This window comes from Piliocolobus tephrosceles, chromosome 1 (genome assembly GCF_002776525.5).
Source record: "Piliocolobus tephrosceles isolate RC106 chromosome 1, ASM277652v3, whole genome shotgun sequence".
NCBI classification, from domain to species: domain Eukaryota; kingdom Metazoa; phylum Chordata; class Mammalia; order Primates; family Cercopithecidae; genus Piliocolobus; species Piliocolobus tephrosceles.
Window position 1 is genome coordinate 215,880,561 of NC_045434.1, and position 11,444 is coordinate 215,892,004.

At 57.2% G+C, this 11,444-nt stretch overlaps 1 protein-coding gene across 5 annotated transcripts in view; it reads right to left on the minus strand.

The window, feature by feature from the left end:
* Positions 1 to 170: 170 nt before the first annotated feature.
* Positions 171 to 11,444, minus strand: part of KCNAB2 (potassium voltage-gated channel subfamily A regulatory beta subunit 2) — a 102,323-nt gene continuing 91,049 nt past the window's right edge. For all 5 annotated transcript variants that reach the window (XM_026448161.1, XM_026448158.1, XM_026448159.1 and 2 more), the window contains 7 exons: positions 10,879 to 10,923; positions 8,388 to 8,432; positions 6,871 to 6,914; positions 5,440 to 5,526; positions 1,467 to 1,552; positions 522 to 642; positions 171 to 442 (listed from right to left, as the gene is read on the minus strand). In XM_026448161.1, the coding sequence (XP_026303946.1) occupies positions 186 to 442; positions 522 to 642; positions 1,467 to 1,552; positions 5,440 to 5,526; positions 6,871 to 6,914; positions 8,388 to 8,432; positions 10,879 to 10,923 (685 nt within the window). In that variant the 3' untranslated portion in view covers positions 171 to 185. The remainder of the gene's footprint in view (positions 443 to 521; positions 643 to 1,466; positions 1,553 to 5,439; positions 5,527 to 6,870; positions 6,915 to 8,387; positions 8,433 to 10,878; positions 10,924 to 11,444) is intronic.

The window sequence follows — 11,444 nt, forward strand, 5'->3', positions numbered from 1 at the left end:
GTGGTGGGGGTAGAGGTGGGGGGATGTGGTGGGGGCAGAGGTGGGGGATGTGGTGGGGGCAGAGGTGGGGGGATGTGGTGGGGGCAGAGGTGATGGGATGTGGTGGGGGCAGAGGTGGGGGGATGTGAAAGGGCCTTTCCACCTGGGCCTGTGCCACAGGCTGGGCAGCCCTTCTACACATGGGGTCAGGCTAGAAGGAGCTCCATGTTCTCATGCCAAGGAGCCCGCCCCCAGCAGACTGAGGTGGGAGCAGCTGCGGCCCCTGGAACCCCCGCCCAGCCGGCCAAAGGTCCCACCCCTCCAAAATGCCTGTCCCTGCCCGTCCCTCCCCTAGGCTGGCCCTTCACCTTCAAGGAGGCTCTCGAGTAGGGTGGGACGCCACTGTCGTACTTGCCGGAAACGATGCCACAGGCCAGAGGGGACCAGGTCATGGCGCCCACTCCTGAAGAGGAGAAGCAGGTGGAGTCAGGCCCTGGGCCCAAGGGGGGTGGGGGCGGGGCGAGGGGCCCGAGGGTGCCCACCTATCTTGTGGAACAGCTCCGGCAGCTGCACCTCCACCTTCTCGCGCTGGAACATGTGGTACTCAGCCTGCTCGCAGATGGGCGGGGTCAGGTTGAACTGCCGGGCCACCGAGTAGGCCTCCTGTGAAGGCAGAAAGGGGCCCCGAAGGCCCTTGTCCGTGAGCAGGTGGTGGGCTGCCGGGGCAGCCAGGGAGAGGGCACCAAGGCGTCCCTGGAGCAGGCCGGCCTAGCAGCTGCAGCCCGGGCTTCCCACTGCTCACACTCATAGCTTCCCTGGGAGCCAGCGAGGCCCTGGTGAGCTGGGGAAAGGGGGTGGGTGGTGGGACCCCCAGGCCAGAGGGTCTAGCTATGAGCACCCCAGGCTCTGAACCACACAGCCTGGACGTTAATCTTGGCCCAAGCTGTGTGACCTTGGCATGTTACTGAACCTCTCTGTGCCGCAGTGTCCACATCTGAAAAACGGGCTGCCTGCGGCACTCGCCTGGTAAAGGCACTGTGAGGATTGCATGTGAGAGGGTCCCTGTGAAACCCTTGAACCTGACAGCACCGGGCACGTCCTAGGAGCCCAGTGGAGAGGCTGGTGGTGGTATCACCCCAGAGTGCTTGCTGAGCTCCAGGGCATCTGCTAAGAGCTTCACACTGGCTCTTTCAGGGATTCCTCAGAATGGCCCCATGAGGGCTTGCCTAGCAGGCGTGTTCTACAGTTGGGTAAACAAGCTCAGAGAGGTTAAGCCATTTGTCCAGGGCCACACAGCGCTGGGATCCATGTGGAACCGCCGTCTGCAAGGCCTGCAGACATAACACCATCCTGTCCCTCCCTTAGCACCCAGGCATCGGTGCAGTTGGGACCAAAGGCACAGACCCCGCCAGAGCCTTGGGGTCTCCGTAGGCAGCCTGTGCCGGGAGCCTGTGCGTGGACACACACATGCCTCGCAGCCGCCATACCATGATCTCCATGGAGCTCCAGCGTGACGTGCCCCAGTACATGGCCATCCCCTGGTTGATGACGTGGGTCATGGCGCGAACCGTCTCTGTCGTGAGAGAAGGGGAAACCGCAGGTGGAGGGCGGCCGGGGCTCAGGGCCAGCCTTGGGACATTCTGCAAATACAGGCGGGACGCTGGGAGGAGGGACAGGGGCTGCAAAGATGTCTTGCAAGCAGTGTACTTCTGGCTCCGAAGTTGGGTGTGGGAAGAGTGTTTTGGGATGAAAGAGAAAAGTGAACCACAATCCTAGAAGACTGTGAAAACAATTTCCCAGACTGGTTACAGGCCTGTGGAAATGCTGAAGGGTTACGGATGGACTGTGATGTTGCCATGGCAGATTAGAGGGGACATCAAAGAATGTGGCTCTGGCTCCGGACTCTAGAACTGGGGATTCTCTGGTCTGGGGAAGATTCAAGGGCCCCGATCACTCAGGAAGGACCAGGTGAATGCATGAAAGTTACAGGCAGATTGGCGGCAGGAGGGACACGTGTTTTTGCATTTCTGGTCTCCTACTTCGGGCTATTCCAAAGTCTCATTGGAACAGAGTGGGCTGGAGAAGATGTGGCAGGACCTGGGACACCGTATGGTCCCAGAGAATAGGCCTTCGGGGCTGAGCTCATGTTTCCCCTCATGTCCAGGAGACTGAGAAGTGGGCGTGGAAAGCCTTGTAAGACCATGGCCCAGGTTCTCAAACCAGCCCAGCACCAGGCCAGAGTCCCAACCCTCCTATTCCCCGGCAAGGGGTGGTCCCAGGGCCACAGGGGTCTGAGTGCTCCTCCTGTAAGGGGCCCAGGCCTGGAGTAGGACAGTTTTGAGGCTCCACAAGGCAACGACCTGAATCATGGATGGCAGAGACTCCTAAGGCCCTGAGGACGATATCACAGAGACTCCACGCTGGCCTTCTAAAGAAGAGAGGAAGGACCCTCACCCCAGCGACGGTGGATTCTTCCTAGTATTCAAAAATGTTTTTGAGACATAACAATCTGCCAGTTGTAGCTCCCTCTCAGCCTCATGGGGATGTCGTGATTTTAAAAACAGAACTTGGCCTCAAAATTTCACATTTCAGAAGCCTCTTAGCTTTGCAGGGCGAGGGACTATGGCGCTAGGCTTCTCACGGGTCGGATACAGTGCTTGCAAGTTCGACCGCCAAAGGCAGTGTGGGAGTGAGTGCGAGTGCAAGTGTTTCCAAAAACAGCAACGACGTTGACCCTGGAAAAGCCCCGGCTCTCCCTAAGTGCCTGCTTGTCCTTTGCCCATGTTGCGTGGAAGCTGAGGTCCTGAAAATGCCGGGAGTGGGGCCGCTGGGAAGGAAGGAAGGACGGAACATGCTGGGTTTGTTCTGCAGGCTCCACCTAGGAATGGCAACGAGGCCACAAAGTGGCAGCGCTGGCTTCCCATCCCCTTCTGTTTTGGGGGTCGCTCCCTGAGCACCCCTTTATTGAGGTCCACCCTGAGCAGAACCTGGGGCCTCCTGAAGGCTAGAGCTGAGGCCACTGGGGTTTCTGGAGCGGTGGTCTCGGCAGACTCACCCAGGACCCCTGGCAAACCACCCTTGGCTTCGGCGCTTGCAGGCCCAGCCCTGCTCTCTGCTTCCTTCCAAGGTCAGAGGTTGTGGCTCCTGGGAATCCTCTCCGTCCCCTCCTGGGGGTGAGATCTGGGAGGGAGTCTGAACTCTCCGGGCCACCTCCCTGGGCCACCTGCTTTAACTGCCAACACCGACAGACCCGCAGGAAGTGCCCGGTTGGGAAAGTTTCAGGAGAACCTGGAGGGTCCCAGGAGAACCTCTGACTACGTCCTACCCAGGCCCCGCTCCTGGTCTGGCCGGCCTTGTGGGTTTTTAGAAACACTCTCGGGGCACCTGTGAACATGCAGCATCAGTACCCGGTTCTTTTCAGCCAAGGCTTAGGTCCACATGCTAGACATTGCTAGACAGAGGGAAGCCAAGGCCCCCAAGGCCAGCCCCGTTCCCTCGCTCTCCCTTCCCGGCAGCTGTCTCAGGTCCCCAAGGTCCCAGCCAGTGAAACCACAGGCTGCCCTGCAGCGCCCCTTCCATGCAACGATGGGGAGATGGGGCTGACGGGGCAGGAGTCTCTGGCTGTCCTGGGCTCCCTGGACTCTGGGCTCCCTGGAGGATCTGGGCAGAAGCAGGCTGGGCAGGGCGCCCACACAAAGGAGCACCCTGCGCTTGTGCCCAAGCGTGGTATCAGTGGCCCCAGACCCAGGGACAATTAGGGGACAACTGTCCTTCACCTCAATATTTAATGCTGTTGAACAGAAGTAGGAGGACTGAATCCTTCTAGCTGCTGCCAAAACCCACAGCATCTCCTGCCGCATCATGAACAATACGTGGGGGGTCAGGTGGCAGCACCAGTTGGCAGACAGAGGCCCAGGCCCAGGGAGACCGACGCCTGCCCTTGGTGGGGGTTCCTGGGGCCCTTAGCTGTGGGGAGGGCAGAGAGACTATGCGTGGCCAGAGGCCGCCCCCCGGTTTCAGCTCCTGTGGTTATTCTTTCAGGAGGAAAATGACTCCATGTTGATGGAGAGGTTTGGCCTCCTGGTGGGAGGGGACACGCAGCCAATATGCTGTCCGAGGAGCAGCATGCTGTGGACAGGGCAGCGTGCCAAGCCAGGTGATCTCTGCCTCCGGGAGAGACAGGAGCTTAGCAAACACAAACTGTAGAGGAGCTAAGACTCAGTGGAGGGCCACGTGTTCTGGGGTCCCTGACGGCTTTGTTCCTTGTGGAAACCTGGTCTTCCCCAACTCTTCCCATGGCACCATCCAGGGTCAAGGCTCCAGGTGGGGATCACAGCATCAGATCAAGAGGACCCCCGGCCGCCGCAGAGCTCAGCAGTGCAAGCCCAGGGGTGGGGGCCATGCACAGGAGGAAGGAGGAACAAGGGGGCGGGGGGCTGGGGGCGAGGGGCTCCAACACCACTTTGCTTTTCCTTCACTTGCAAGGTGTTCTCATAGGACGCTCTTTCCCGTCTTTATGCATTTTATGGAGAAGTTTGTCATGGGCTGAAAGAATCATGTAAATAAAAATACTGTCTCATAAAATGCAGCTTGGACGCAGAAGTCAATAGTCAGGCTGGGGGCACTGGGTACCTTCTATGATGAATGTCCTTGACTTGGAGGAACTAAATGGGTCCCCTGGTGATAAAAGAAAGATTTAAAGAGACCAGAGTTGATAGCTGGGAGCACTGAGAGGAGTGGCACGACGAAGGCACAGCGGGGAGGCACAAATCACTGCGCAGAACACGTGTTTAGTTAAAAAGGAAAAAATATAACAACACACGCACGTGCGTGCTGTATATGAACAAATAAAAAAAATAACTGGAACACAACTTAATTTTCAAGTCCCTGAAGCAGCAAAGCACACATGGAAAGACACCTGTAGCAGGAGGATGGGGGAGCGGAGGGGGCTGAGGTCTCAGGAGTAGAAAGAATAAAGAACGTGAAAGTAACCAAAACCGATTTTCAAAGTGCTGAACGTTTCTTCTCCTCTATGTAGTAACTTATTCCCCAGAGCACAAAAGACCCCCAAGCTTCCCAATGGATCGTGACTGGAGAGAACACCACTGTTGCCGGAGTCCCCACACTGCAACTTCACTGAGCTGCAAAACAGCCGCAGAGGGGAGGGGACAGTTCCACTGTGGCTCTGACTGGGAGGGCAGATCGGCCTGGGTCCAAAGCGAGGACAGGGACTCAGCCTGGAGGTGCCGGGTGCACCTGGCTGGGGGTCGGCAGCCAGAGGCTGAGCTCACCCCTACTGAGGGGAGGCCTGCCCCCTTGTCCCCCACCCTGGACCTGGCCTCCTCTCACGGCTCACCCGGGTGCCCAGCAGGGCCCACGCTGGTGGTCTCTACAACCTCAGATTCAGACCCTTCGGACACCACCCAGGCCTGACCGGTGGCGCTGCCGCAGACCACTTACCTTCCATCGGGGTGTTGGGGTCCGGGCGGTTGGCAAACACCACGTCCACATACTCCAGCTGCAGTCGCTCCAGAGAAGCTTTCAGACCTGGGGGAGGACCGGGTGGGGGCGTCACTGCTGTGGCTGCAGCTCCACAGGCACCTGGGCCTGTCCATGCCCGGCTCAGGGAACAAGAGACGGCTAAGAGGCCCCGGCATCTGGAAGCTTCCGGAAGCTGATGGAGGTCGTGAAATGCTACGGCAGAGGTGGGGGCACATCCCACAGGGAGTAGGGGGAGTCTCCCCTTCAGGAGGACGTCGGGGGACCACAGGCCACATGTCCTTGACTAAATGAAGGGGAAGCGCCTCCTCCCCCAGACAACACGCCCACCTCTGAGGTCACTCTGTGTTACAACAGGGGGATCACGATATCTATCACACGTGGAGGGAGGGTTACACTGGCTGCCCATCCCATCAAAAGCAATACTGTCTGTGGCCAGGCATGGTGGCCCATGCCTGTAATCCCAGCACTCTAGGGGGCCGAGGTGGGTGAATCACTTGAGGTCAGGAGTTCGAGACCAGCCTGACCAACATAGTGAAACCCTGTCTCTACTAAAAATACAAAAAAAATTTGACCAGGCGTGGTGGCGGGCACCTGTAATCCTAGGTATTCAGGAGGCTGAGGCAGGAGAATCGCTTGAACCCAGGAGGCGGAGGTTGCAGTGAGCCAAGATCGTGTCACTGCACTCCAGCCTGGGCGACAAGAGCAAAACTCCATCTCAAAAACAAAAACAATAACAATAACAATGGCAATAGTGTCTAAAACGCCCAAGCCACCCACTCGTGCTCAGAGCAGCTCAGGACACACAGCTGGCAGAGTGAAACACTGGGTTGGGGTGGGCAGGATGGGGAGCGGGTGGCTGGCCCCCTAGGTGATTTTCAATGGAATGATCTATTACCTTGAAGAAAATAAACACAGATAGGAAAGGCATGAAGACAATAAAAATACAGCAAGAGCCTGACACCCCGGTGCTTTGCTCTGGTGCCCGCGAATGCTGAGCCCCGGGCTGTGTGGCATGCACCTTCTCCTGGGCGCTGTGGGCATCCCAGCCCCCCTCACCGGGTGCACTCTTACTGTCCCTATTGCACAGATACTGTGGCAGAGGCGTGGGGCAGGCTGCTGAAGACCCACTCAGCCAGTGCGGGGCCGAACCTGGATTGAAACCCAGGCTGGTCTGTGGTCTGTGCTCAGCCACCAGGCGTCCTTGTTCCCTGCAGGGTCCCTCTGTGCTGCCCGGGTGGAAGGAGAGGGTCAGGCCAGAGTACCGCGTGGCCCGGGATTGGGCCCTTGGTTGAGTAACTTGGGGGGTCAGGCTCTGTGCTGCTTTCACTTTGGCCTCTGAGGACAATCCCACAGGTGTGGGGGCCCTGAGGTGCCTGAGTGCGTCCTCACCTTCGATTATGTGCTTCCTGGACAGGCCCCGCTCCGTCTCCGCCCTGGAAAACAGGCCGACCATGTGTGATGTTGCCAGCGGTTTTGGCACCCTGGCCCCTCCCAGGAAACGTTTATGATGCAATGTTAGGCGCAAAAACGGGGTCAGCAAATGCCGTGTGGGGTTGGATTCCACTTTGGGGGTAGGTACCCGAGGCCACAGGGCTGAACTCCCAGAGGCCTGGGGCAGGCCTGGTCACAGGGCTCAGAGGGGAGGTGGGCAGCAGCAGGGGAAAGGGGGCTTTTGTTTTTCAACCTAACCCGTGTGTTTGGTTTGGACTTTTTATTTTTATTTTTTAAATTAAGAACAAATCAGGCTGGGCACAGTGGCTCATGCCTGTAATCCCAGCACTTTGGGAGGTTAAGGCAGGAGGATCACTTGAGTCCAGGAGTTCAAGACCAGCCTGGGCAACATAGTGAGACCCCATATCTTATGAAAGGACAAATTAAGGCTAGGTGTGGTGGCTCACGCCTGCAATCCTAGTGCTTTGGGAAGCCGAGGTGGGCAGATTACTTGAGCTCAGGAGTTTGAGACCAGCCTGGACAACACGATGAAACCCTATCTCTACTATATACATATATATATATATAAATTTATAAATTGCTGGGCATGGTGGCATGTGCCCATAGAGTCAGCTACTTGAGGCAGGAAAGTCACCTGAACCAGGAGGCTGAGGCTGCAGTGAGCTGGGACTATGCCACTGTACTCCAGCCTAGGTGACAAAGTGAGACCCTGTCTCAAAAAAAAAAAAAAAAAAAAGAAAAATAAGGACAAATTAGTCAGGCATGGTGGCACATGCCTGTAGGCTGAGGTGGGAAGATCGCTCGAGCCCAGGAGTTTGAAGCTACAGTAAGCCATGATTGTGCCACTGCATTCCAACCTGGACGACAAAGCGAGACCCTGTCTCAAAAAAATAAATAAAAATAAATAAAAAATAAAAGAAAGAAAGAAAGAAAAAATGAATCATAGTTATAATTCCTATGAGCCCAAGTATGTCCAGACCACAAACTATGGAGCTAGACACTTGGAGACCTGCACGGGTGATGACAGGCGGCCCAGGGAATTTGGAGTGGTTTGGGGGTTTGGGCAGTTCACAGATTTTCTGTGTTTCCCATAATTTTTATGATGTTACCATAGTGACCAGGAAAAAATAATCCATGTAAGTAAAAAGAAAAATTAAGCGAGGTTTTTGTAAAAGGCAAACTCAGCCACAACCACTTTTCTGGATTTGACGTCCCTTAACAGGGACGGGCACCAGGCATAGCTGGTGGCTGTAGAAACACCAGCTCTGCCCCTGCTGGGGACGGGAAGCGGCACTGGGCTGGGGCCTGACCAGGACAGACCCCGACCACTCTCCTTTCTGAAGCAGGACTGTCCTCCCACCACCCCAGGAGCCTTCTAGGTCAGGGGTCTCTGGGGAGCGCGGGACCGTGGCTGCTGGGCCAGGACTGGAAGCATCGCCAGCTGTTGCACCTACTTTCCGCCCCAGAAGATCTTGGTGGTGATGACGAGGCTGGACCGCCTGCGGGAAAGAAGAGAAGGAAGGGGTGTGATGGGGCCCGGCCCCTGGGGGGTCCTCCTTCATTTGCGACGTCCTCATCTCTCACACACAGGTCCTGAAAGCCCTCCTGCCTGGGAGCCCGGGGCATGAAATGGGCACTTCTCCATCATTTGATGTGTACCACGTGCCAAGCCGGGATGCGTGGGCTCCTCATGGAGCCAGGAGGCAGCCACCGAGGCAGTAACTGTGAGTCAGGCAGTGGGAGTTGGACAGTGGGGGGCCCAGTGTGACCGGAGCCCGGAGGAGATGCCTTCCGCCCAGGATGTGGGAGGGGGCCTGGCTCAGGGAATACGAGGGGTGCATGGATTTGGTCCAGGTGGAGGAAGCAGCAAGAGCCAAGTTGTGGGCCGGGGGCAGGGGTGGGCTCTGGGGGCATCTGGCAGGAGTTGAGGATGGAAAGATGAGGGTGGGAGGCAGCCAGCGAAGTGCTCTGCAACGTTCCCTACAGAAAATGTGTGTGGGACCGCCTGGTCAGGGTAACTTGGGAGGCACCTAGGGAGGGAGGGGAGGCATCGGGAGCCCAAGTGTGGCCAGGCCAATGGGATTCTGGGTTTGAGTAGCTGAGGCAGAGAACTCTGAGGATTTGGGCTTGAGCAGCGCAAAGGGAAGTAATTCGTTCTTCTGCTCTAAGTCCACATGAGACAAACGTCCATACGAGTGGCTTTGTCCTGGTGGGATGGGGGACAGTGATGGCCCCTCCTGGCCACATTTGACCTTGACCCCTCCCAGAGGAGGGAATACTCCCCACCCAGGGGGTAACAATGACCTCCTGGCGCCCCATGGCTGAGCTGCTTTCCCACCCGGGTCCCGGGCTGTTCAGGGAAGCAGCTCAGGAGGCTGGAGCAGGAGGCCTCCTTTGCCCCCGAAGCATCGGCCACAGAGCTCTGGCAGGGGCAGCGTCACCTCCAGGAAGACAGACCACCCCACACCACCTCCATGCGCATTTGCCAAAGACATGATCAGGGGATTTGCTAATATGTGCAATTTCCTTTAATTACAGGGTGAGGAGGAATTTCTTTTGGGATTAGAGTTGCCAAAAAACAAACTTGATGGGGCAAGAGGAAGGGGTGTTAGGAATCCATGGGGGGGGTGGGGTGGGGACTTCCCGACAAATGACACTGGGATTCTGAGTGGCACTGGGAGGGGAGGGAGGAGGGAGCCCAACTTTATAACTGCTTCTCACGTTTCTGAAAATAAAGAAACATTTTTTAAGAAACAGGGCCCTGCCGGGCGCGGTGGCTCAAGCCTGTAATCCCAGCACTTTGGGAGGCCGAGACGGGCGGATCACGAGGTCAGGAGATCGAGACCATCCTGGCTAACACGGTGAAACCCCGTCTCTACTAAAAATACACAAAAAAAACTAGCCGGGCGAGGTGGTGGGCGTCTGTAGTCCCAGCTACTCGGGAGGCTGAGGCAGGAGAATGGCGTAAACCCGGGAGGCGGAGCTTGCAGTGAGCTGAGATCCGGCCACTGCACTCCAGCCCGGGCGACAGAGCAAGACTCTGTCTCAAAAAAAAAAAAAAAAGAAACAGGGTCCTGGGGCTTGTCAGCACCTTCAGATAAAGCTGTGTTCAGGGGTCTGGGGAGCCCCAACACGTAGGCAAGTGCTCAGCCCAATTGGTCCCAAGGTGGGTGAGGACCTTGGCCTGGGAAGGGCCCACAGGCTCCTGGGAGAGAAGGGTGGATGGTCCCCGATCTGTGACCTTTGGGCCCCATCACGCCCGGGGACCGCTCCCCAGTCTATGCTGGAGGGGACCACTTCCCAGGGGAGTGTGACACGTCCTGCCCTGAGCTGGGTAGTGGGTAATTTACAGACTTGGGGCCACGGACCCTCAGGATAGCCCTGCCGGGAAGGTCCGCTACACACACCCTTACGGATGGGAACAGTGAGCTCCGGAGAGGTTGAGACGCCGCGAAGGTCCCGTGGACAAGGTGCAGGGTGGGATCCAACCCTGGGGCCCCCAGACTCTCTGAGCCACTCCCCTCTCTGGCCCCCTAGCTCCCCTGACCTTAAGTGCTCCAGCCAAAGAGGTGGAAGGGCTTTGCACCCCCATCTGTAGCAGCACCCCTCTGCTGTACCCAGGCCCGTTCGCACACCAAGCTCTTTTTGGCCTGACACTTTGCAAGCAGGGACCCTAGTGCCCTGGGTCTCTGTGGATGAGCTGGGACAGGTGCAGTGAGCACGCTAGGGTGGGGCAGACAGTGTATTCAGCCTCCCTTCAACTTTTTTCTCAAGCAGAGTCACCTCCTCCTCTTGGAGAACTGAATTTTCCTCTCCACCTCCCAGCAAGAAAAATGTGAAGACTTGCAGGCCTTACAACACTGCACAACGGGCTGATGAGGCTGACCCTGGGATAGTTCGCCCGCACCCACCCCAGGGACAGGGTGCAGAGAGCAGGGTCCTTACCTCCATCCTTTCTTCTTAATGATGTTTCCCAGCACCACTTCAGCCCTGCAAAACAAGACACCGAGATCTCATCACAGCCAAACAGAAAAATCAAACCCAGACCCACTGTGGCCACTGGCCACTTGGTTCCCTCTGTGAAAATGCCACTGGGGCCAGAGAGCCAGGCTGTTAACACCCGCCTTGGCTCAGCAGCTCATTCCAGAGAGAGAGGGCTGGCCCGAGGGGGCGGGAGCAGCTGTGTTATTGCTCCCCACTAGGATGGCTGTGGCGTGTTCCCCTGCAGACACATGTCTAAGCAGTGGCGGCCCCAGCTCTCACAGAGAAGGAGGGAGCTGCTGTCGAGCTTGGCAAGGCCAGCATCCCATTTTCTAGTCAGCTGAAAATTCACGAGGGAAAATGCCTGGCAACATTAGGTGGGCAAGATTTCCACACAAGTATCTGGTTTTTTTTTTTTTTTTTTTTTTTTTTTAGATTGTTTTTTTCTTTCCCCCCACCTGGGGTGCGGTGGGGGGTTTCCCGCTCCCCTCCACCCCTGCTCCTGGGTTCCAATCGGTTACCCCCCCCCC